The 26,850-nt window shown below is 43.5% G+C and overlaps 1 protein-coding gene and 2 pseudogenes across 3 annotated transcripts in view; 2 read left to right on the forward strand and 1 right to left on the reverse strand.

Moving 5' to 3' along the window:
* Positions 1 to 1,042: 1,042 nt before the first annotated feature.
* Positions 1,043 to 9,750, reverse strand: LOC144331445 (uncharacterized; annotated as a pseudogene).
* A 511-nt stretch (positions 9,751 to 10,261) lies between these two features.
* On the forward strand, positions 10,262 to 10,609 carry LOC707629 (small ribosomal subunit protein eS26 pseudogene; annotated as a pseudogene).
* Positions 10,610 to 25,209: 14,600 nt separating this feature from the next.
* Positions 25,210 to 26,850, forward strand: part of PAPSS2 (3'-phosphoadenosine 5'-phosphosulfate synthase 2) — a 91,035-nt gene continuing 89,394 nt past the window's right edge. For 2 of the 3 annotated variants that reach the window (XM_077945177.1, XM_015147608.3), the window contains exon 1: positions 25,210 to 26,717. In XM_077945177.1, coding sequence (XP_077801303.1) covers positions 26,691 to 26,717 — 27 coding nt within the window. In that variant the 5' untranslated portion in view covers positions 25,210 to 26,690. 3 annotated transcript variants of the gene reach the window in all.

Raw genomic sequence — 26,850 nt, forward strand, 5'->3', positions numbered from 1 at the left:
GGTCTTTCTTCAACTGGAATGATAAAAACTAAAAGAAATATGAACATGGTGTAACGTAACCTATGAATGATATGCTGAGAGTGGAAACCCAAAATGATAACTGAGAGTGGTGCTAAGGTTGTAAGTTTTGGTTATACTCTCACCTAAATGAGAACCTAACCAAAAGGGGAGAATTTTTAAACAAAATTATGCGAGGCCATTATTTTGGATTGAGCTCATGGACTAGGCCACAACAGACCAGACCAAACCAAAATGGAGTCACTCATGCTAAATGCAACATAATCAAATTGAAATTTTAATGAAGCAGATAGGTCCTAAAACAGGCCAAGTTTCGTTTTTCTTCTGTAAACAGGAGATTGTAGCACAAGAAGGTCCCCTTTACTGTAACCCTTACAAACATAGGCTGGGCACAGTGGCTCACACCTGTAATCTTAGCACTTTGGGAGGCCAAGGTGGGTGGATTGCTTGAGCTCAGGAGTTCAAGACCAGCCTGGGCAACATGGCGAAACCCCATCTGTATTAAAAAACAAAATAAAGATGCCTTTATTCCCACCTTACAAAATCTACCGTTTTGCTATTTCCCAATGGGGTTTGAGACAGCATAAGTATATTTAGCATGGTAGTAGAGTAACATCAATGCCTACAGTTTTGGTCAATCTCTCAAAATTGGGGAATTGCTAAATTAAGTTTAGTCTAAAGCTGCCTACTTACATATTTTAAGTTTGGCCTAAAGGTATCTTCATAGTGAATAAACTGTAACCTAACTGGATGTATTAGTCCATTTTCATACTGCTATGAAGAAATGACTGATGTAATCCCAGCACTTTGGGAGGCCAAGGCAGATCACGAGGTCAGGAGATCGAGACCATCCTGGCTAACACGGTGAAACCCCATGTCTACTAAAAATACAAAAAAATTAGCCAGGCGTGGTGGCGGGCACCTGTAGTCCCAGCTACTCAGGAGGCTGAGGCAGGAGAATGGCATGAACCCAGGAGGTGGAGCTTGCAGTGAGCCAAGATCATGCCACTGCACTCCAGCCTGGGTGACTGAGTGAGACTCCATCTAAAAAAAAAAAAAAGAAAAAGAAAAAAAATTACTGAGACTGGGTAATTTATAAAGAAAAAGAGGTTTAATGGACTCACAGTCCCACATGGCTGGGGAGGCCTCACAATCATGGCAGAAGGTGAAGGAGGAGTGAAAGCACATCTTACATGGTGGCAGGCAAGAGAGCATGTGCAGAGGAACTGCCCTTTTTAAAACCGTCAGATTTCATGAGACTTATTCACTATCATGAGAACGGCATGAATGCCTCCAAGATTCAATTACCTCCCACCAGGTCCCTCTCATAGGTCCCTTCTTGACCTCCATTGTGGAACAGTAGACTGATTTCATCTTGATAGTTCGGGTCAGTCACCCCAGTCAACACTGTAACTCCCTTCTTAGCCTGTTGACTTAGAGGCAGGAGGAGCCCAAAGTGGCAAGGTGATAGTCTTAACTTCCAGTTCAGTTGAATCATTGTGTCTTCTGATGGCAACATTCTTCCCTCTGGAACTCAGACCTCTAGGCCTTAGTTGACAGTAGAATATAACGCAGCAGGAACAGGAAGCAAAAATTTTGCTAGTGAGTCACTAGGGGTGATGGTGAGCAGTGCCACTTTCACTTCTACCCCTTGATTCCTAGACCCGTGAATCCTGGCTATGGGAGAAATAGTTTCATACATTGAATGCTGATTCAGAGCACACACAGTCTTCTGCAGAACTTTGCCCCAGGCCTGCAAAGTATTGTCACCTAGTTGGTGTTGTGATTGTGACTTCAAAAGGCCATTCTTCCCATTCTATCAAGCCAGCTGCTTCAGGATGATGGGGAATATGGTATGACCAGTGAATGCCACGAGCATGAGCCCACTGCCACACTTCTTCAGCTGTGAAGTGAGTTCCTTTTTCAGAGGCAATTGTATGTGGAATACAATGATGGTGGATAAGGCATTCTGTGAGTAATCTTGGCAGAAGCATTGCATGCAGGAAAGGCAAATCCATATCCAGGGTAAGTGTTTATTCCAGTAAGAACAAACTGCTGCCCTGTCCGTGGTGTAAGAGGTCCAGTGTAATCAATCTGCCACCAGGTAACTGGCTGATCACCCCAGAGAATGATGCCATATTGAGGGCTCAGTATTGGTCTCTGCTGCTGGCAGATTGGGCAATCAGTGGTGGCTGTAGCCAGGTCAGCCTTGGTAAGTGGAAGTTCATATTGCTGAGCCCATGCATAACCTCCATCCATTGCCACCATGGCCATTTTGTTCATGAGCCCATTGGGCAATAACAGCGATGGCTGGTGAAAGAGGCTGAGTGGTGTCCACAAAATGGGTCATCCTATCTACTTGATTATTAAAATGCTCCTCTGCTGAGGTCATCCTTTGATGAGCATTCATGTGGGACACAAATATCTTCAGTTTTTGACCCCTCAGAGAGTCCACCCACGTACCTCTTCCCCAGATTTATTTGTTACCAATTTTCCAATTGTGCTCCTTTCAAGCCCCTGACCATCCAGCCTAACCATTGGCTACAGCCCACTAATCAGTATATAATCCCACATCTGGCCATTTCTCCTTCCAAGGAAAGTGCACAACCAGGAGCACTGCTGAAAGTCCTGCCCACTGGGAAGATTTCCCTTCACCTCTGTCCTTCAGGCATGTCCTAGAAAGGGGCTGTAGTGCTACAGCTGTCCACTTTCAGGTGGTGTCTGCATACTGTGCAGTACCACCTGTAAACCAGGCCCTAGTCTTATCTTCCTCTGTCAGCTGATCATAAGGAAATCCCCATGAAGCCATCGGCGCAGCCTGGGAGAGAGAAGGCAGGGTGGCAGAAGTGGGGACCACAGGTATTTGACCCACTTCCTCATATAACTTTCTTGTGCCTTCAGGACCTGCTGAAGCCCAATCTTGTATATACCACTTCCATTGTATGACAAAATGCTGTTGTGCATGCCCAACTTTATGGCTAGATGGGTCAGAAAGCACCCAGTTCATGATAGGAAGTTCAGGTCCTAGAGTAGCTTGGTGACTTGTAGTCAAAGGTTCAGTTTCCACCAAAGCCCAGTAACAGGCCAAAAGCTGTCTCGCAAAAGGAAAGTAGTTATCTTCAGAAGATGGTAGGGCCTTGCTCCAAAACCCTAGAGGCCTCTACTGTGATTCACCTATAGGGCCCTGACAAAGACTCCAAACAGTATCCCTATCTGCCACTGACACCTCAAGCACCATTGGATCTGCTCAGTCATATGGCCCAAGTGGCAGAGCAGCTTGCACAGCAGCCTAGACCTCTTGCAGAGCCTTCATTTGTTCTGGGCCCCACTCAAAACTAGCAGCCTTTTGGGTCACTGAATAAATAGGCCAGAGTAATACACCCAAAATCCAAATATGCCCACTAGGCATTGTACCTCTTTCTTGGTTGTAGGAAGGGACAAATGCAACAATGCATCCTTCACCTTAGAAGGAATATTTCAACAGGCCCCTCACCAGTGGACCCCTAGAAATTTCACTGACATAGAAGGTCCATGAATTTTAGTTGGATTTATTTCCCATATCCTGACGTGAAAGTGTTTCACCAATAAGTCCCAAGTGGTTGCTACTTCTCACTCACTGGGTCCAGTTAGCATAATGTCATGTATGTAATGAACTTATGTGGTATCTTGTGGAAGGGAAAAGTGATCAAAATCTCTGTGAGCAAGATACTGCTGGCCTTGCTGGCTGAAGGCAAATTGCCTCTGGTGGGGCTCATGGACAGGAGTAAAGAAAAAGGCACTTGCCAAATCAATAGCTTCATACCAGGTACAAGGAGATGTGTTAATTTGCTCATGCAATGAACCACATCTAGTATAGCAGCTACAATTGGAGTCACCACGTTGTTAAGCTTATGATAGTCCACTGTCATTCTCCAGATCCATATGTCTTCTGCATAGGCCAAATAAAAGAGTTGAGGCGGGGTGCGGTGGCTCACACCTATAATCCCAGCACTTTGGGAGGTGGAGGCGGGGGGATCACGAGGTCAAGAGTTCAAGACCAGCATGGCCAACGTGGTGAAACCCCATCTCTACTAAAAATACAAAAATTAGCCGGGCATGGTGGCGTGTGCTTGTAGTCCCAGCTATTTGGGAGGCTGAGGCAGGAGTATCACTTGAACCTGGGAGGCGGAGGTTGCAGTGAACTGAGATCGTGCCACTGCATTCCAGCCTGGGTGACAGAGTGAGACTCCATCTCAAAAAACAAAACAAAGAGTTAAACAAGGATGTTGTGGGGATCACCACCCCTGCATCTTCCAACGCCTTGATGGTGGCACTTACCTCCGCAATCCCTCCAGGATTGTGATATTTTTTTTGATTTACCATTTTTCTAGGTAGAAGCAGCTCTAGTGGCTTCCATTTGGCCTTTCCCACATAATAGCCCTCAACCCACAGGTCAAGAAACCGATGTGGGGAATCTGCCAGCTGCTAATTATGTTGTCTATTCCAATTATGCATTCTGGCACTGGGAAAATGACCACAGGATGAGTCCAGAGACCACTGGACCCACTAAGTCAGACCTGAGCTAAAACTCCATTAATTACTTGACTTCCATGAGCCCCTACTCTAACTGGAGGGCCATAATGACATTTTGGGTCCCCTGGAATCAATGTTAGCTCAGAGCCAGTGTCCAGTAGTCCCTGACCAGGTCTGGTCATTCCCCTTTCCCTGATGCACAGTTACCCTGGTAAAAGGCTAGAGGTTTCCTCAGGGAAGGATGGGAGGAAGATTAACAGTATAAATTGTTGGCAGTGTAGTGGGGTCATTCCTTAGAGAGACACAGCCTCCCCTTCAGTTAAGGGGTTCTGGATCTATAAACTAGCTCAATTCTGAAAATTGATTGAGGGGCTTGGATTCCCTGTTTTTATAATTCAAATTAGTCTTTCATCCACTTGATTTGGAAGTTTTCTGCTTATACCAACTGAGAATGTAGTAGACTTCAGACCAGGCGCAGTGGCTCACTCCTGTAATCCTAGCACTTCAGGAGGCTGAGGCAGGCAGATCACGAGGTCAAGAGATCGAGACCATCCTGGCCAATATGGTGAACCCCTGTCTCTACTAAAAATACAAAAATTAGCCAGGCGTGGTAGCGTGCACCTGTAGTCCCAGCTACTCAGGAAGCTGAGACAGGAGAATCGCTTGAACCTGGGAGGCAGAGGTTGCAGTGAGCTGAGATGGCACCATTGCCCTCCAGCCTGATGACAGGATGAGACTCCTCCTCACAAAAAAAGAAAGAAAAGAAAGAAAGAAAGAAAGAAAGAAAGAAAGAAAGAAAGAAAGAAAGAGAAAGAAAGAAAGAAAAAGAAAGAAAGAAAGAAAGAAAGAAAGAAAGAAAGAAAGAAAGAAAGAAAGAAAGAAATAGACTTCCTATTGATTTCACTTCTAGGAATGCCATGATTAATTAGCTAATGCCAGAGCTTTACATGAGTCAGACTATTCTGATTGCTGCTTTGCCTCTGCTGTCCATTACAGTAACTAGGCCCATCTTGCTCTTGACAATTGAGTGCCACCACTTGGTCCCTGCCATCTCAGGATCCAGTTATTCCCATTGCATTTCAGTTTTCCAATTGAGTGACCGCGGTTCGCACTGTAAGATCTGGTATACAGAGAAGAGCAATCACAGAGAGCTCCTCAAGAATGGTGGTACTCCCCTCACAAATTTATTTTGCAAGGTATTGGTGAAGGGTATGTTGTTAGGACCCTCCCAGTGGGGATGAGTAGGTCTAAAGTGACAAATCCACTCTAGCCTTCCAGTCTCCCTAAGCTTTGGATCCTTTCCTCTACATTAAACCAAGGGTGATGAGGCATTTCCAGCCTGCACAGTGGAGGACCATCTTTTGATCCGTGTTTCAGCTAAACAAGCAAATAAACTATTAGAAACCTTTTTCTAACTCCCCAAGCTGTAGCATTAAATGCAGAATCTCTGCTTAGTGGGCCCAATTAATAAATCCAGTCTGATCCAACTTTATGTTCCTTTTACCTGTCAATGAAAAGAGTCAAATTCTAGAAAATATTTGAAGAGATTTATTCTGAGCCAAATATGAGTGACCATGGCCCATGACACAGGCCTCAGGAGGTCCTGAGAGCATGTATCTAATATGGTTGGAGTGCAGCTTGGTTTTATACATTTTAGGGAGGCATGAGACATAAAATACATTTAAGAAATACATTGGGTTGGTCCACAAAGGTGGGACAACTCAAAAGTGAGGAAGGGTGGGGGTGTTGGTACACAGCTTTCAGGCCCTAGGTAAATTTAAACATTTTCTGGTTGACGATTGGTTGAGTTTGTCTAAAAAGACCTGGGGTCAATAGAAAATGTTCAGGTTATGATAAAAGATTGTGAAGACCAAGGTTCTTTTGAAGTCTTACGGTGGTTGCCCTTAGAGACAATAGATGACAAATGCTTCTCCTATTCAGATCTTTGAAAGGTGTTGACTTTTAGTTAATCTCTTTAGGATTGGGAGGGCCTGGAAGAAAAAGATCTAGTTATGTTAATAGAGATTCTTATAGATGCCAGTTTCCCCCCACAAAAGATAGCTTTGCAGGGCCATTTCTTTTTCTTTTTTTTTTTTTTTTTTTGAGACAGAGTCTTGCTCTGTCACCCAGGCTGTAGTGCAGTGGCCGGATCTCAGCTCACTGCAAGCTCCGCCTCCCAGGTTCACGCCATTCTCCCAAGTAGAATGGGACTATACTTGCCACAGCCTCCCAAGTAGCTGGGACTATAGGCGCCGCCACCAGGCCCAGCTAGTTTTTGGTATTTTTTTAGTAGAGATGGGGTTTCATCGTGTTTGCCAGGATGGTCTCGATCTCCTGACCTCGTGATCCGCCCGTCTCGGCCTCCCAAAGTGCTGGGATTACAGGCTTGAGCCACCACGCCCGGCCCGGCCATTTCAAGATATAGCAAAAAAACATGTTTTGGGGTAAAATATTTTTATTTTCTTCCTTGTCTCATGATGTTATGCCAGAGTCAGGTTGGAAAGTAAGTTACCATATATAGGGTTAAATAAAACTCATCTGATGAGAATTTATGGTTTGTAGGGCATGATTCCCCAGACCCCTTAGATAGGAATTTGGGCAAGATAAAACAAAATGGAGCTTAGTCCTCACACCATTATCCCACACCTTTAATGTCCATTCCCACATGTGTTCTCCAGATTTCTGCTTCTATAAATTAGAAAACTCAAGTAGTTCTTTCCTCATGGGTCACACTCTGAACTTCATCTCTAGGGACCTACTGGCACTTGAGTCTAGTTACTGGCATAGAAGAAAAGAGTGGGTATTGGGGCTGGGTCCTGAGGAGAATCAGCATTGTCTTGCCTGGCAACTGCCTCAGGGGGGCCATCACTGTTTCCTCAAGCAATGCAGGATCAATCTCTTCAGACCATTGTAGAAAGGCTGATAGCAGCCTGGGTTGGGGAGGGGATGTTGCCACCACTGTGAGTGGGGAGGCCGTCTTCTCCTCTGGCAAAAAAGGCTTATCAGAATTTAGGAGCTCAGTGCCCCCAGATTCACCAGAGTCCTCCCACACATCCCTGTCCCAAGTTATAGGGTCTCATTCCTTCCCTACCAATGCCCTTGCTTTAACAGTAGACACCTGGTGAGGCTGAGCATGCACCTTTTGCTGTAAGTCTTGTGTCTGATTCTCAGCAATTTCAGCCCTTTGTCTGGAGAAGATAAGACTCTCATCCAGGCAATCATAGTAGATTTGAGGCTAAGTATGTGCTTCTGGGGCCAGAAGATAGAATCCCTGAGCTCATCCTTTTTTTTCAGCACTTGTCCAGGGAACTTAGGAACAACCACCCAACTTCATTATATTCCTTGGTTCTCTGCAAATGTTCTAAGTTATATATAGAGTCACTAAACCCCTCGACTCTGAGGAGCAGTGAATCAGAAGTATAAAATGCATTTATTTTTCATGACTCTAAACCACACCAAGGACTGTCAGTGTTCTCCATACTATTAGAAGTAGAGTCCTTAGCACTTTTAGGTCTAATCAGATTAAAGAGCCAACTCCAGAAACCCCAAAACCAACTAAAGAAATCCATCCTTAAAATGGATGGAAAGGATATGTGTTTGCTAAGCTTTTACCATTTACAGGGTTTTGGTTGAAACTGTAGGAATCTATTTGAAGAACTCAAATTATCCTGGCCAATAGGAAGGTGAGTTTATTTATGATCTGAAAATAATATTTAGTCTATTCTCCATTCTTCTGATGCCAACAAGGAAAGAAATCTGATCAAGAAAATGCCCTGATATGTGTGGTTTTTTTTTGATATCAAGCTCCTGCCTTTGGACTCTGATACGTGTGTGTGTATACACACACACACACACACACACACACACACACACAAAGGGAGTTTGTTAGGGAAAACTGGCTCACATGATTACTAGACAAAGTCCCACAACAGGCCATCTGCAAGCTAGGGAAGAGAGAAGCCAGTAGTGGATCAGTTCAACTCCAAAAGCCTCAAAACCAGGCAAGCTGATAGTGCTGCCTTCAGTCTGTGGTCAAAGCCTCAAGACCCCCCAGGAAGCCACTAGTCTAAGTCCCAGTCCAAAGACCAAAGGACCTGGAGTCTGATATCCAGGGCACGAGGATCAGAAGGAAGCCGGAAGACTCAGCCAGCAAGGTTATCCCATCTTCTTCTGCCTGCTTTGTTCTAGCCATACTGGCAGCTGATTGTATGGTGACCACTCACATTGAGGATGGGTCTTCCTCTTCCAGTCCACCAACTCAACTGTCAAATCTCTGCTGATAACACCCTCACAGACACACCCAGAAACAATACTTTACCAGCCATCTAGGTATTCTTCAGTCTAATCAAGTTAACACCTAATAACCAGTTCACCATCCTTCTACTACAGGCAATGGCAGGGCTGAAAAGGACTTGTGTTTGCTGAGCTTTTACCATTTACAGAGTTTTGGTTGAAACCGTAGGAATCTATTTAAAGAACTCATTATCCTGGCCAATAGGAGGGAGAGTTTATTTATGATCTGAAAATAATACTTAGTCTATTCTCCATTCTTTTGATACCAACGAGGAAAGAAACCTGGTCAAGAAAATGCTCTGATGTGTGTTTTTCTGCCTTTGGACTCAACTGATATGAAGTTTCTGATTATTCAACCTGGGCAAGGCTCAAGATATTACTGCAAAAGCATTTTCTCCAATAAAGAGTTTGCTAAGCAAATTGACATTATGAACATGCTTTCATGGACTCATTAACCTACTTTAAAAAACAAGTTGTTTATGAAGTTCACCAGGTGAGCATGTGTGGATAGAGCTAATGAATACAAATACCTTTTCCTAGCAGGCTCTCAATCTGTAAATATAGTTCAGAAGCTAGGAGTTATTTCCCGTTGTTGGAGGTATTCGGGGAAAAAAAGTCAATTTATTTTAAAATCATTAAAATTTTAAAAATGGATGTACTCTCCAAAACCATTTGATCTCCTCCTACACAGAATGACTTTTTTACTAATAACTCCAAGTTAATGAACATTTTATTCTGTCTAATAAGTTTTTTTTAATTGCATGCACAGACACAGGAGGGTAGCATGCATAGTGGTTACAAATGTGGACTATAGAGCCAGACTCTGGGTTTGAATCCTGCTCTGCCATTCCACTTAGTAGGTACTTACACTGTTTGTGCCTCATATCCTCTTCTATAAAATGGGAATAGCAATATTACCTGCTTCATAGTTGTTAAGAAGGTTAAATTAGTTAATATATGTAAGGTACTCAGAAGGGTATTAAGTGCTATGTGCATTAGCTTTATTGTCTTGACTTAGCCAAATAAGCACTAGGCCTCAAACAACAAATCTGAACAACTCAACCTCACTTTGTTGTACCACCTGGGGAATTTGTATTTGCAAAAGAACCCAAGCATTAGATCATGGATGGGTTAAGCTGGTACTTTCTCAGCAGAATTCTAAGAAAGGTGTCCATGACCAAGTAGGTTAAGGAATGGAATGGATAATGAAGGCTAAGGTTGAGATTTTTCTTTTTTTTAGGCAGGAAAAAGTTTACAGAATTCTTTCTGGAAAGAAAGATACTTTCTTTCCAGATTTATTTGAAAAGAGCACTCTATATCAGTTTACGATTGTTTCTTGGAATATTTGTATTTTGTTTGACTCTACCACACCAGAACTGCAATGGGACGCAATGAATTAAAATAAATGCTTCTCCTCTCTCCAGTCCATCCCTCCAAGATGACAAAGAAAAGAAGGAACAATGGTCGTGCCAAAAAGGGCCGCGGCCACGTGCAGCCTATTCACTGCATGAACTGTGCCCAATGCGTGTCCAAGGACAAGGCCATTAAGAAATTCGTCATTCAAAACATAGTGGAGGCCACGGCAGTCAGGGACATTTCTGAAGCGAGCGTCTTCAATGCCTATGTGCGTCCCAAGCTATGTGTGAAGCTGCGTTACTGTGTGAGTTGTGCAAGTCACAGCAAAGTAGTCAGGAATTGATCTCGTGAAGCCCGCAAGGACTGAACACCCCCACCCCGATTTAGGCCTGCGAGTGCTGCCCCACGTCCCCCACCAAAGCCCACGTAAGGAGCTTAGTCCTTAAAGACTGAAGACGGACTATTCTCTGCAGAAAAATAAAATGGACATTGTACTTAAAAAAATAAAGTAAAAAATAAATGCTTCCTATTATAATAGCTTTTTAAGGTTTAGATTAATAATTTCACAACTCCTATTACATACAAGTGCATCTTTGGGATGCAAGTACATACATGTTCAGCTTATTAGCATGTTATTTTCAGTTCTACTCAAAAAACATTCTCAACTTGGCTGACTCATTTTAATAGGGACAAAATTTTCACATTCCAACTTGAACAGGGAAGTGGTAACAATTGATTTAGATAGGAGTATCAGAATTTCATTTTGCTAAGGTCTTTTTTGTACTTCTTAATGCAGTAACACTTTAGGATAGAATGAATATTGTTGGTATCACCACTTCTGCAAATGTGCTCACTCTTTTCTGTTTATTCTAGAAGGTTTACTCATACACTAAATATGGGATGCACCAGTTTTTTATGCTGCAAGTTTGAAATAATACCATTTATTTCAACTACTTAAAAAATATGGGTCTGGGTGCAGTGGCTCATGCCTGTAATCCCAGCACCTTGGGAAGCTGAGATGGGAGGATTGCTTGAGCCTACAAGTTCAAGACCAGCCCGGGCAAAATTGTGAGACCCTGCCTCTACAAAGAAAAAAAAGAAAAAGAAAATTAGCTGCATCTTTAGTCCCAGCTACTCAGGAGACTGAGATGGGAGGATCCCTTGAGCCCAGGAGATTGGAGCTGCAGTGAACCATGATCATGTTGATGCACTCTAGCCTGGGTAACAGAGTGAGAACCTGTCTCAAAACAAACAAACAAACAAAACCAAAACAAAAGACCTTGGGTTATAACTCAGAATATGTTAGTTTGGTGAATTTCTTCCAGAAAAAGAAACATTCAATGTTTGATTACCTGCCTTTGAAAAAACTGGCTGTCCTTCTGAAAAGACTTCACAGATAAAATTGCAAAGAATGCAGGTGTAGAGAGAACTAAGATAACAGCTTGTCCAACAGGAAATGAGAGTAATTTGTTGAGCAATTTAATGGATCTAAGGTACACTGATCTGATGAGGTAAATTGCTAACCATTACCATAATGTCCTAAGGGAAACAGAAGGGATCACATCAGGGCCCCCTAACTAAAACTGAAATATGTTATTGTTTCTGGCCACTCATGGATGGCAGACAGAGTGATACTGAGAGCATGCACCTGGGTTGGAATCTCAGCTGAGCCCCTTTATACAAGGGCTAGGCAAACCTGGGAAAGTTAGTAAAACAGTTGTTTGCCTCATCTGTACAATGGAGGACACAATATTCTATTTTATTTGTAATAATGCATATCATGTTAGTTATCTGTTGCAGCATTAGAAACTTAATGGCTTAAACAACACATATTTAAAATCTCGAAGTTTCTGAAGGTCAGAGTTCCAGGCTTAGCTGGGTGATTCTGCCTCAGGTCTCTCACAAGGGTGCAATCAAGGTGTCAGTCAGGACTCTGGTGATATGGTTTGGCTGTGTCCCCACCCAAATCTCATCTTGAATTGTAGCACCCATAATTCCCATGTGTTGTGGGAGGGACCCAGTGGGAGGAAATCAAATCATGGGAGCAGGTCTTTCCCATGTTGTTCTTGTGGTGGTGAATAAGTCTTATGAGATCTGATGGTTTTATAAAGGGGCGTTCCCCTGCTCAAGCTCTCTTTCCTGCTGCCATGTAAGATGTGATTTTGCTCTTCATTTGCCTTCTGCCATAATTGTGAGGCCTCCCCAGCCATGTGGAACTGTGAGTCAATTAAGCCTCTTTCCCTTATAAATTACCCAGTCTCAGGTATGTCTTTATTAGCAGTGTGAGAACAGACTAATACATCTGATCTCATCTGGAGGTTTGAATGAGGGAAGATCCACTTCTAAGCTCACTCTGTGACTGCTGGTAGGTCTCAGGCTGTCATTGGCTATTGACTGAAGACTTTAGTTTCTTCCCTGGTGGACCTCTTCCTAGGGTGGCTCACAACACAACAGCTGGCTGTCCTCAGAGGAAGCCAGGGAGACAGTGCGAGGGAGTGAGGAAGATGGAAGTCAGTCTTCTCGCAACCTAATCTTGGAAGTGACATCCAATCACTTTTGCCATATTATAGTCCCTAGAAGCCAGTCATTACCCCAGCCCACTTTCAAGGGGAGAGGATGACACAGCAGGAGATGAGGACAGTGAAGGCCATCTCAGAGGCTGCCGACCATATATACAAATACATGCCTTTCCTGACTTCTAGCACCAGTCTCAGGAAGGAGTTTGTAACCTCATGCAGGATTATATAGTTCCTGGCAGAAATCAGCTCTGCCCAAGGATTAAGGACAGCTGAATTTGACACCTATAAAGCATCACTCTTGAATTCTTCCTGAATTCAGTAAAATGAGTCAGTTAATTTACTCATTGCTAGAGTTTCTGCCATATCAGTATATTCCCAGTGGAACAATGAAGATTAACCTGAAAAATTAGTCATGGTTATAGCATCCTGAATGGCACAAAAAATCAAGGAAATATTCTTTCGGTATTCAAAAGCTATTATTCAGCAATGAAGTTGCTCATGCCGTTGATGAACAAGTAAGGGAGGTTCCAGCACAGTAGTGCAGAAGCTGAAAGGAGGCTCACTTTAATGAATGTAATTTTTATGAGGGTAAAACATAGTTTAACAGATCATATATCAGATGAAATGATAATAAATTTATTGTGAAAAGGGTTAGCAGATTAGGATGCAATCTTATTTGTCAAATCATGCTTGAATTATACCCTAGCTTGACTATGCACTAATGAATTCGACAAAAATCAAGGAAAACATTCTATGAGAATCAATTGGCTATGTGGAATTTATAACAGAGTATGAATATTCTATATTTTTTGTAAGTTGTGACTTCCTGATTGAAGGCATAGGCATCAGCTTACTACCATTCATTATCATGTTTGCACTAAGGCAATGATAATTGATAAAAACTCCTGAGTACTGGTGAGGAAAGTTCTGAAGCTTTAGTAGTTCTGAAAGAAATACGGGCAGGAGGTTCTAGATGTAGAGGAAGAATAAAACTTTTCCTATACCCTCTTGGGTTTAGGGACTGGGGCCTGTGACTTAAACTGACAAATGACAGATTAATAAAAAGTTATTTTATATGCACATAGGGAGGGAGGTGTCACAGGAAAGAAGTGAAAACCCAAATCAGTCAGGCCTAAGAGTTTATATATCATCTTAACAAAGGGTGATAAATTCTGGAGAAATGATATGACAAAGGAAAAGGGGCTTGAGCTTCTAATGGTGGTACATTGTGGGAGGGTAAATATATGGGGGAAGCTAATTGAAGAAAAGGGTTATGGTAGTAAGGTTTGTTTGTGCAGACTTGTCTCAGTGCTGACTTGCCAGCTCCTGTGACACTGGTTGTTCTCTGCCTTCTGGTATGGGAGAGGGGAAGGAAGATACTTTTACAAATGGCAATTTGTTATATTTACCCTACTTTTAGGCAGAGAAGGGGAGGGTAGAGTTCCTTCTGAATCTGCTATTTCTCAATTGCTTTAACCTCAAAATAATCCTTATGCCAAAGTGGCATATTTGGGGGTGGTATATTCTGATCCCCTTCACCAGACTCTCAATCCATCACCAATAAACAGTCCTTAGACAAATTATTGTGCAAGCTGTCTCACATATCTTCAAGTGGAATTTTTCACTGTCAAAGGCATACTTTGGAAGCTGACCCAGCCTAGAGTCTAAGGAAGGCCTGAGCCAGGCAAAGTCTCCAGACATAGTGCGGTAGAAATGACAGCACTCTGGGTGGGACAGTTTCCCAAGGTGTGTGGAGCCACATTTGGAAGGATCAGATTGGTGTCTCATGGGGCTGATGTGAAAGTCTGCTGACAAAAGGGAGCTTCTGATCTGAGAAGAGCCTGCTGGGTGGTGGCAATGTCCACTTGGATTCTTTTGAGGTGCACACTGGCTGGGTTTTGGATACCAGCACCTCTGCCAGTCCAGCATCCAGTATTCTGTGCTTCAGGCACTCCAACGTTCTTGTGATACAATTTTTCTAGCTCTTCACTTCTGCCGTGTCTATGCTTCTCTTCTTTACCTAAAGGCTCTGCTTACTTATGGATTCTATTGCCTGATGACATTTGCTCAATGGCTTTTTTGATTCATCTTTCAGTTTCTGCTGCCAATATGGAGTTCCTGTCTGCCTCATATTTAATTTTGCCTTCTCCCAATGTGGAGCAGTTACCTGGCTCTCTTTACACAGTCTATTCTGGGATATTGGAAAGATCTAGTTCTGGGTGTGCAATCATGTTGACCTAAAGCTACCACATTGGTTGGGTGTGGTGGCTCACACCTGTAATCCCAGCATTTTGGGAGGCCAAGGCAGGTGGATTACCTGAGGTCGGGAGTTCCAGATTAGCCTGGCCAACATAGTGAAACCCCATCTCTACTAAAAGTACAAAAATTAGCCGGGCATGGTGGTGGGTGCCTGTAATCCCAACTACTCAGGAGGCTGAGGCAGGAGAATCACTTGAACCCAGGAAGTGGAGGTTTCAGTGAGCCAAGATCATGCCACTGCATTCCAGCCTGGGTGACAGAGGAGACTCCGTCTCCAAAAAAAAAGAGAAAAAGCTAAAAAGCTACCACATCCTCCTTTCTTCCACACCCAGGGTGAGTGTGGACACCTCACAATTGAAGGGAGAAAAGGCACAATTCCCCTTCTATAGAGAGACTTTTTTGCAAGGTAGGTGCTATAATCTTGTGTAATCGCATGCACATAATCACAATCACATACCTCACATTGCCTTTACCATATTCCATTGGTAATAAACAAGTCACAGGTCCCACCCACATTCAAGGGGAGGGGCTTACATAAAGACATGAATATCAGAAGGGGGAACCATGGGGACCACTTTAAAGTCTATCCACCACATCTCCTTTGTCTCCTTCAGTCCGTGACTGTTCCTCAGTTTGTCCTCTTCTTTCATAACCTTGACTTTTTCGAAGAGTACTGATTGTTTATCTTGCAGAATGTTCTCCATCAGGTTAGTCTGACGTTTTCTCATTATTGGGTTAAGGTTATGTATTTTTGACAAGAATACCACAGAAGTGACATGCCCTTCTCATTACATCTTACAAGAAGGTACATGATGTGGATGTTTTGTTATGTTAGCCTAGATCATATGGTTAAGATAAGGTATGCTGGGTTTGTCCACTGTGAAGTTACTTTCCCCTCTTTGTAAATAATAAATATCTTGGGATAGAAACTTTGAGACTATACAAATACACTGTTTCTACTTGAATTTTTTCCCACAACTTTAAGATTTCATTGATGGATTATGTCTGCAACAATTACCAATGGTGATTTATCATTTCTCTCATTCCTTTTACATTTATTGATTGGAATCTCTCCAGAAGAAAGATTTATCCCTCTCTTCCACATATTCATATATTCAATCATTTATTTATATCATTATGGACTCTCAGATGTCTATTTTATTCTGTGGGTTATAATTCAATACTATCATTACAGATTTTGTGGTTCTAATTGTCCTAGCTTTGGCAACTGGGAGTTCTTTCAGGCTGGTTTCTGTGCCCTTTTGATATGCCTTCATTTTTTTTTTTTTTTTTTAATACCTCATTACTTTCTAGCACAAGAGGCTTCAGCCTTATTTTGTATTCTTTCTGCCTCAGCCCTGGAATCAACTACTTCTCCAAGGAGCCCTGGTTTCTTTTATCAAAGAATAGTATTTAGAAACCAAGATCTCAGTACTAGGTGTGTTCATTGCTATTGTAATTTTATTGCTTTTAGACTCTCTCAGTGGACAGAGCTAGGAAATACAAACATGTTTACCAGCACATTCATATACACATATTTATATCTACCTCTATGTATGTATATTAAAAACCTAGGCATTCATACTTGTATTAGTCCATTTTTACACAGCTGATAAAGACATACCCGAGATCGGGTAATTTATACAGGAAAGAGGATTAATGGACTTACAGTTTCATGTGGCTGTGGAGGCCTCACAATCATGGTGGAAGGCAAGGAGGAACAAGTCACGTCTTACATAGATGGCAGCAAAGAGAGAGCTTATGCGGGGAAACTCCCTCTTATATAACCTTCAGATCTTGTGAGGCTTATTCACTACCATGAGAACAGCATAGAAAGACCTGCTCCCATGATTCAATTACCTCTCACCAGGTGCCTCCCACAACATGTGGGAGTTCAAGATGAGATTTGGGTGGGAACACAGCCAAACCATATAAATACTGATACCTCTATTTCCTGTCTAATGCCGCCAGGTTATTCTAGCTTTTCCTCCTTCTTTGTAATTTCTTTCACTGACAGAAGGCTGGCTCTCATTACCAGCAATATACCTACCTACTTATTCAAACCTAGTATACATATAAAATAGTTTCAGAATTGCTAACCCATATCCTTGTAAGAAAAAATTTGTGGCTGGGCACAGTGGCTCATGCCTGTATTCCCAGCACTGTGGGAGGCCGAGGTGTGAGGATCACTTGAGTCCAGGAGTTCAAGAGCAGCTTGGACAACATAGTTAAGACCTCACCTTTACAAAATATCAAAAAATTAGCTGAGCATGGTGGTAATGCCTGTTGTCCCCGTTACTTGGGAGGCTGAGGTGGGAGGATAACTTGAGCCCAAGAGGTCAAGGCTGCAGTGAGCTGTGACAGTATTGCTGAACTCCAGCCTGGACAACAGAGCAAAACTCTGTCTCCAAAACAAAACAAAACAAAACTAAATGAAACAGAAAATAAAGCAAATTTGTGAACTAGAGTGCAGTATTTGTGTACAGTTCTTTTTGTCTTTAGCCTTATAGTAACCAGTTAAAATATTGCTTTCTAAAGTAACTTGTTAGTTTTTTAACCGCTCTCTTCAGTATAGTCACATGATTCATCTATAATACATTTATGTTCATTTAAAAATTTTATTTATTTTTATTCTAAGCAAATTAACATAGAATGTGGATTTTTTGTTTGAGATGGAGTCTTGCTCCATCGGACAAGCTGGAATGCAGTGGTATGATTTCAGCTCACTGCAACCTCCACCTCCCCAGTTCAAGCAATTCTCCTGCCTCAGCCTCCTGAGTAGCTGGAATGACAGGCACCTGTCACCAAGTCTGACTAATTTTTGTATTTTTAGTAGAGATGGGGTTTCATCATGTTGGTCAGGCTGGTCTCAAACTCCTGACCTCAGGTGATCCGCCCACTTTGGCCTCCCAAAGTGCTGGGATTACAGGCATGAGCCACTGTGCCAGGCCTGGTGAAACACTTGAGAGAGACAGAAAAGAGGAAAGGCAAGCCACTGAATTAGAATAAAGAGCCGTCAATGCTGAAAGCCCTTCAAAATGCACACAATTTTTTCAGACTTGTTTCAGCTTACCAGCTACTTGAAACTATCAGTTAACTCTCTTTTCCTCAAACCCCAACATTCAAATTAAGGGAAAAAAGAGTAATTTTATTAAGTAAATATGTAATTTTAAGTAAAGATGAACTAAGTAACCAAATAGAGAAATATCTCCAAATCCATAGCATTTCTCCAAAACAAGAATGATAGAAGGGGAATAAAGTGGGGGATTCCACTTATAATTTAATAGGAATTACTTATATATGCGACCTAAGAAATCTGACTAGATTGAGATACCATGTGGCAGAGAGGAAACTTGATCTTTATATCAATTCATCCCAAAATAATGTATAATTTACTTATTAACAATTTCAATCAGAAGCCTTATACAACACTAGGGGGCAGCTCACGGGGCTTAAGAAAGAAAATCAGTAATTAGTCTGAAAGGGCAAATGGGCAAAAGAGTTCATTATAAAATTGAGCCGCTTCTCCCATGGGCTCCATGGTGGGTAGTAACAAGGATTTAGCACCCAACAACTGCCAGGTGTAGCTGCTGCCAGCTAATATTATACATTATGCATGAGGAACCACAAACTGAGGCATTTGAACTAGAGTGACTCCATATTGGACAAGGGCAGGGTAAAATAAGACTGAGACCTGCTAGGCTGCATTCCCAGTAGGTTAGGCATTCTAAGTCAGCACAAGATACAGGTCATAAAGACCTTGCTGATAAACAGGATGCAGTAAAGAAGCCAGCCAAATCCCACCAAAACCAAGATGACCATGAAAGTGACCTCTGCTTGTCCTCTGCTCATTACATGCTAATTATAATTCATTAGAATGCTAAAAGACACTCCCATCAGTATCACGACAGTTTACAGATGTCATGGCAACCTTAGGAAGTTACCCTATATGGTTTAAAAGGAGAGGAACCCTCAGTTCTGGGAATTGCCCACCCCTTTCTGGGAAAACTCATGAATAATCCACCCCTTGTTTAGTATATAATCAAGAAGTAACATTAAGTATCCTGCTTAGTGGAGCAGCTCAAGGTTCTGCTCTGCCTATGGAGTAGCCATTTTTTTCATTCCTTTACTTTCTTAATAAACTTGATTTCACTTTGCACCGTGGACTCGCCCTGAATTCTCTCGAGGGATCCAAGAACCCTCTCTGGATTCTGAGGTCTGGATCAGGATCCCTTTCCAATAACAAAATCAGTAATAGTATTGATTATTTAATCAACAATGTTAGAAAAAAATGGTATGGTCCAACAATATTTTTAAAGTATTAACTGATTTGTACACCAAATATTCCCCCATCCTGGACCCTCTACCATTCAAGCAAGACCATTCTGAGTTCCGCGTGGAGAGTAGAAAATATAATTAGAGTCTTCTGATTTTTGTTAGACCAAAGCCTTTAGATAAAAGAAAGAACTCAGACTAAATAAAGCATTTCAGAGAAAAATCACTCAGGCCTAATGAAAAGCTCTGCACTGGAATTAGAGCTAAGTGATCTTGCAGGGGAATTCTCAGGGCAGGATTCAGGAGTGTGTGTTTTTACAAGCACTCCAGGGGATCTTTGCGCTTGCTGGAGCTGGAAAGATGGTGGGTTAGTTGTTCCCCGCCTGGCTGCACGGTAGCCTCACCTGAGGGTTTAATTTTCTGGCGCAGGGGAGAGGAAAAGCCAGGCAGCAGATTTTTTTTTTTTCTTTTCCCCTAAGCTTCCCAGGTGATTTTAACGACTAGTCAACCCTGAGAACTTTCCTTGGTAAAGTTTATTTGCTTCCCCACAACGCTTTTAGGCGCTTTATTGCAGTCAAACATTATAAATGAATTTTTACAATATTATCCAAGGTGTTTCCCCAACACATACATTTCTTCTCTTTCTACTTTATTTCCTAAATTTATTGTACAAAATTAAAACGTGGGTGAGTTGGAGGACCTACAAGGACAGTGTTTTGCAGATTGTGGTTTCTGAACCAGCAACATCAGCAGCCCTTGGGAACTTTTAGAAATGCAAATTCTGTGTCCTACTCTAGACTTCTGAATGAGACGTGCTGGTGGGGTGGCGGGGCACAATCTGGATTTTCACAAGCCCTCTGGGGGATCTGGGGCACGCTAATTTTTGAGAATCAATGATTCTCTTAATGAGAAACTTTTAAAACTACTGACGCCTAGCCGGGCGCGGTGGCTCATGCCTGTAATCCCAGCACTTTGGGGGGCTGAGGCGGGCGGATCACCTGAGGTCAGGAGTTCAAGACCAGCCTGGCCAACATGGCGAAATCCTGTGTCTACCAAAAAGTACAAAAATTAGCTGGGCGTGGTGGCAGATGCCTGTAATCCCAGCTACTCAGGTGGCTGAGGCAGGAGAATAGCTTGAACCTGGGAGGTGGAGGTTGCAGTGAGATCGCGCCATTGCACTCCAGCCTGGGTGACAAGAGTGAGACAATTCTTATTAAAAAAAAAAAAAAAAAAAAACCTGTTGAAGTCGGAAAAACTCAGCCAATTAGTTATTAATAACTGAAGTAAATGATTTGTCTAACATTAAACAAGTGTAACTGTTGTTTTCGCTAAGGTTTGTTGAATTTTGAAGTGTATTTCCATAAATACCCAAATTGTTTCCCCTTTATGCAATGTGTGAGTATACTAATAAATATACTTCTTTTTACATGAATACAAAAACTAAACAATAACTTCAAACTGGATTCCATTCAAGAAATGGCAGAAGAGCATTACTTTTGCCTGGGAGTGAGGATTTTTCCACTGGCCACCTAACATCTCTGGGCAGCCTTTTGGTGAGAGGGTCAGTGCTGCCAGTGCAATGTTTGCCTGTCAGTTTTTCTCTGTGTACTATACCTGGGTATTTACTGATAGCCTGGAGCACTTCAGGAAGGAAGAACCAGAAACAGCAGGGTAGAAAGTGAATACCTCACGCAGCCCAAGGCATCAACTGAAGCAGCCTTGGCCATCAGTAGGGTGACAGATCAGCCTCCTGTTTAACTTCCTTTTAACCTTGAAAACTCAGATTAAATATCACCAGTCATAGGATCTCTTCATAGTCCAGCAGTCATCACCTCTGTTTTTATGTACTTTTAAAATTGCTCTAAATATCCTTTTATTCCAGCAATTAATCACATTTCCTTAGAAGTATTTGTGTACAGCTGGGCGCGGTGGCTCACACCTGTAATCCTAGCACTTTGGGAGGCCGAGGCAGGTGGACGACGAGGTCAGGAGTTCAAGATCAGCTTTGCTAAGATTGTGAAACTCCGTTTCTACTAAAACTACAAAATTTAGCCAAGTGCGGTGGCAGGCGCTTGTAATACCAGTTACTTGGGAGGCTGAAGCAGGAGAACCGCTTGAACCCAGGCGACACAGGTTTCAGTGATCCGAGATCGCACCACTGCACTCTAGCCTGGGCAACAGAGTGAGACTCCATTTCAAAGAAAAAAAATCGGAATTATTTGTGTACATCTCCATCTCCCACATCAGACCATGGGCACCTCAGGACAGTGACTTCTCCTTCTTGGACCTGGGAACTGTCCCTAATTACCACTGAGCAAATGGGAGGCCAGCCACATGGCTAACACACTCTGAAGCGCATGAAGAAGAGAACGTGCAAAAGCATGCTGCCACCTGATTGTATGCGGTAGGTCCTCTGTTACAACTTTCCCTACTCTTCAATTGCATTTCCTAAAATCAGCAATACAGATACTTATAATTTTCTGAACATACCATGTTATTTCATGCATCTCTCTACTTTACAATTTTCAAGTTTACACACACACCCATCTTATGGAGGGAGTGCTGACAAAAACCCTACCACTTGTGTTTTTTTGTTTGTTTTCTTTTGAGACATGGTCTCACTTTGTCACCCATGCTGGAGTGCAGTGATACAATCTCAGCTCACTGCAACATCTACCTCCTGGATTCAAGTGATTCTCGTGCCTCAGCCTCCTGAATAGCTGGGATTACAGGTGCGCACCACCAAGCCTGGATCTTTTTTTTTTTTTTTTTTTTTTTGTATTCTTAGTAGAGACGGGATTTCACCATGTTGGCCAGGTTGGTCTCGAACTCCTGACCTCAAATGATCCACCCACCTCAGCTTCCCAAAATGCTGGGATTACAGGCCTGAGCCACCACACCTGGCTCCTACCATTTTTTAAAGTCTCAGTTCATGTATGATCTTTCCCCAAGAAAATTGGACATCAGTCCCCACTCTCCTCCCAAAGTTGAACATGTCCCTCCTTTGTGCGCTCACAATCTCCTTTAACTTACCGACCAGTTTAATCCACATTCTGGGTTTCTTTGAGAGAAAATAATGACCAATGCCCACAGTGTTCTTCAACAGGAGGATGCACTGAAATGCCCACTCCTTCACCTAAGCTGCGTGTTTGCTGGGATCCATTGTTTGTTCTCAAACCTGTGTCTGCCAGTCGTAGTTGTTAGTTTAATTAAGTAATTTAGTTAGATGTCACTTAAGTGAATAGCACATGAGTGAAAAGAGTTGTGTTTTCTATGAAAACAGACGGATGCGTTGGAAAGATAAGTTGCTAGAAATCGTACTTTTGAATGAGCCATAGGCAAAACTACAAACAAAGATAGGGGAGGGGCGTGTAGTAATCTTGAAAGAATCTCCTTTCAGATTTGTTTAAGTGCCCTTAATTTCAAGCTCCACTTTATAAAATCCCAACCTGGAAATTGTTGAAGATGCCTAATGAAAGGAGTTTATGAAGTTCCTATCAGTAGACTCATGTCACAACAGAAGCCTTTGGCCCCATATCAAAAGATTAGTAACGTGTATGTGTTAAGTCAAAATAAAATGTCTAAGGCATGCACATATCATCTTTACCTGTTCCAATTATGTACTGAAGTGATAGGGAAACTGGTGGGGGGCAGGAAGGGAGTCGGGTATCTTTCTCTTTCGATAGATTGTGAGTTTCTTGAAGACAGGGACCACGTCTTGCTCATCTAAGTAGTACCTGTGCCTGGGAAAAGTGTTCAGATCCTCAAGGATTTTTACTAAGTGCTCTTCACCCAGTGGAATGCTGCACTTATTTTTGTATGGGGGGTTTCAGGTCTTGTTCAGCATTTATGCATTACAACCACGAGGGGGCAATATAGTCACATTCCTTTGTAATGACCACCCAGTGGTGTTGCCTCCAAGTTAGAGCCCCTAATGTGATGGGCTCCCCTAAAATGCATTGGAGAAACTGTGGCGTAAGCATCTCACCAACACTGGCATTCTTTGTATATCCTTCTGCTGTTTATTTGGAGGAGCTGACTGATTCTATATTTTCTAAAAAATATAAGGATCTGCTAGCAATCACCATTTTATTAAGTTATGCAAGCCCAGATAGTTTCTGGAAGAAATTAAAATGATGGTGGGAGAGGGGGTGGTACAGGGGAAACCTTCATGTAAATGTTATCAGTAGTATCAGGGATGATCAATTGGTACAGTGTTATCTGTGGTGCTTTTCAGGGGAGTCTTGGAGGGAACACGACTGAAGAAGTTACGGACTGTGTGTCTGCATGAAGCGGAAGACCTCAACCCTTCCTCTGTCCCCTGAATGAGCCTTCTCCCAGTTCCTATATGTCAGAATCATAGGCTCCGAAAATTAAGTTTCTCGTTGCTCATATCTTTTCAGAAAGAATGTCCTCTCCTAAGAGCAAGAGGGTAGCGAGATGAAAAGGAAATCAAAATAATTGCCTTTAAAATGAAAGACTCTGAGAAAATAAAAAAGAGAGTGTTTTGCTTTTTAGTAAACTGCCATGCTGAATCACGACTAAACTGGTGATCTGTGACATCAAAGGGTCATAAACAGCCTAGCTTGAGTCCAAAAGAACTGAGGCCTCCATTTTCACAGTAAGAGTATCTATTCTAAAATAATTTTTGAGAATGAATGAAATCTAAAACAAGATAAGCAGTCCCGTTTACAGTTATCAGGGGGTATTGAAATAGTTGGTGTGGAAGCTGAGTGACTCAGTGGACAGGACATTTGGGGTCAGAGCACTTGGGAAGTCAGGCTGACCTGGGTTAAAGCCTTAGCTCTGTTCCTAACTAGTGACTACAGTCAGATGCCCTCCCTTCCCTGAGGACCAGTTTTACATTACTCATATGTAAAATACAGGAATGGGGAAATTGGACAAATGATCTCAAAACATCTACCAGGTCTAAACAATCATATATTTCTTTCCCAGGAAGTAGCCCTTAGGTATTTGTCCTTAACTTGATTCTGTTTCAAGAAGATAGCTTTTTGTTTTTAGATGCAATATAAAAAAATAATAATCATGCAAATTGCTATCTTTCTTTCTTTCTTTTTTTTGAGATGGAGTTTCACTCTTGTTACTCAGGCTGGAGTGCAACGGCACAATCTTGGCTCACTGCAGCCTCTGCCTCCCGGGTTGAAGCGATTCTCCTGCCTCAGCCTCCCAAGTAGCTGGGATTACAGGCGTGTGCCACCACACCTGGCTAATTTTGTGTTTTTACTAGAGACAGGGTTTCATCATGTTGGTCAGTCTGGTCTCGAACTCCTGACCTCAGGTGATCTGCCCGCTTCGGCCTCCCAAAGTGCTGGGATTACAGGCATGAGCCACAGTGCCTGGCCGCAAATTGCTATTTTTTAATTCACACTTACTTTACCTTCTCTTCGGGCAAGATCTGGCAGAGTCTAAGATATGGCAGAAACTAATATAAAAGGATTTTTCCAATGAAATAAGAATAGGATGTTGCAATTTCAATTTCATATACATTTAAAATGTGCTAGTTTGTATGCAGAACAGAAACTCAAACTCGGCCGGGCGCGGTGGCTCACGCCTGTAATCCCAGCACTTTGGGAGGCCGAGGCGGGCGGATCACAAGGTCAGGAGATCGAGACCACGGTGAAACCCCGTCTCTACTAAAAATTACAAAAAAATTAGCCGGGCGCGGTTGTGGGCGCCTGTAGTCCCAGCTACTCGGGAGGCTGAGGCAGGAGAATGGCGTGAACCCGGGAGGCGGAGCTTGCAGTGAGCCGAGATCGCGCCACTGCACTCCAGCCTGGGCTGGGTGACAGAGCGAGACTCCGTCTCAAAAAAAAAAAAAAAAAAAAAAGAAACTCAAACTCAGTATTTGCCCCTAGCTGCTTACATTGGAAGGGAGTGGTGGCAGTTTCCTTAAAATGAGTAAGAAAATAAATAAACGACAACTCGAGATTGTACAGACATGCAGGCTGCCTTTTAAGTTTCTGACTCCTGATTTATTTTTCTTTCCCACCTTCCCATGGTGAAGGGCAGTCACTGAATACTCAGATCAAGTGTCTGTCTGGAAAGCTGGCAGTCTTCCAGAAATACAATTAGGTATGAAAGAAAAGTCCCATCTCTCACCTCCTTAGAATATTACTCCAACTCTCTCACAGCAGGAACACTAGAGTGGGAATGAAGAGTGTGGTCCTTGTGTGTCACGTTACTTCTTTTGAGGGTATGGTCATATCCATCTGTTTGTGGCATTATACAAGGAGTCAATTAAGGTACAAGGGGCGTGAGACCCAGTGACTGCCCCCAAAGTGCTTGTCACTAGAGCTTCTCTCACTTCTACTGGGCCTTGACATTTGGGTTCTTTCAGAGGGTTGCCTCACACTGACCTCTGGTAAAATCTTGGAGCCCTAGGACTAGTCCTGCTCAACTTGTCCCTCCTTTCCTCCTCCTGGGGGCCCATTCCAGTGGGACAGAAGTGCTACTTTGGGGGTGTACTGAAACAAGTCGCTGGACTTCCATTGGCCACTGCCACTTGCTTGACGTTGTGAGGAGGGGCCGTGCCTCCGCAGGTCCATACCTGTAACCCGACGATACTGTTGTGAGCAGGAATGGAAGAAGTGCATGTAACCCCCTCAGCACGATGCGTAGTGAACAGACAAGCTGTGAGCCTTGGGAGTGATCACCATGTGTGATGATGCTGGTGGAGAAAGCCTGCACTGCGGAGGCTGACAGCCTGGGTTTGAATCCCCTCATTTGGAATATAATCTTGGCAAAGTCTGAAAGCCTCAATTGCCTCGTTTGTAAAATGGGGAGTTAGTAGGACTTGCTGCCTGGGGTCGGGGCAGAATGGAGGCGGCCCATGAGAATTAAGGCAGAGCTCAGCGGAGTGCATTGTAAGGATCCATGAATGTGGGCCTTCGTTTTTAGTACTGCATATGAGGATCCTGCTAACAAACTGGCGGCTTCAAGCATCTTTGCCCTTAACCAAATAAGCTCTTAGGTCCTAGACGCAGGACGACTTCCTTGAAGAGGCGCGGGAGGCTGGTGAGGGGAGTGGAGGACGCTCTGGGACCCTCCGGGGGTGGGGCGGGCAGGGTGAACTTGACCCCGGGCCGCGCGCCGGGGGTGCTATCTGCTGCTCCGCTGCAAGGTCTCGCTGGGGACCAGGGCTGGCGGAGCGCGCGCCCGCGAGTAGAGGCCGGGCCGGGGACCCCGCCCAGGCGGCGGCGGCCGGGTCCCCGAGGTTGATCGCTGCTTGCGGAACCGACGGGGCGGAGAGGAGCGTGGCGGGAGGAGGAGTAGGAGAAGGGGGCTGGTCAAGGGAAGTGCGACGTGTCTGCGGAGCCTTTTTATACCTCCTTCCCGGGAGTCCGGCAGCCACTGCCGCCGCCACCGCCGCCGCCGCCGCCGTCCCTGCGTCCTTTGGTCTCTGCTCCCGGGACCCGGGCTCCGCCGCAGCCAACCAGCATGTCGGGGATCAAGAAGCAAAAGACGGTAGGCTTCCAGGCGCCGGCTTCCCTCCCCGCCACCGCGCTGCACGCGCCGACCCCCACCCTTCAATCCTCCGGCACTTGGGTCCCACCCTCCCCGGGATGGGGCGTCTGGAGGAGGACGAGGAGGAGGAGGA

Source organism: Macaca mulatta, chromosome 9, assembly GCF_049350105.2.
Source record: "Macaca mulatta isolate MMU2019108-1 chromosome 9, T2T-MMU8v2.0, whole genome shotgun sequence".
Classification (NCBI taxonomy): Eukaryota; Metazoa; Chordata; class Mammalia; order Primates; family Cercopithecidae; genus Macaca; species Macaca mulatta.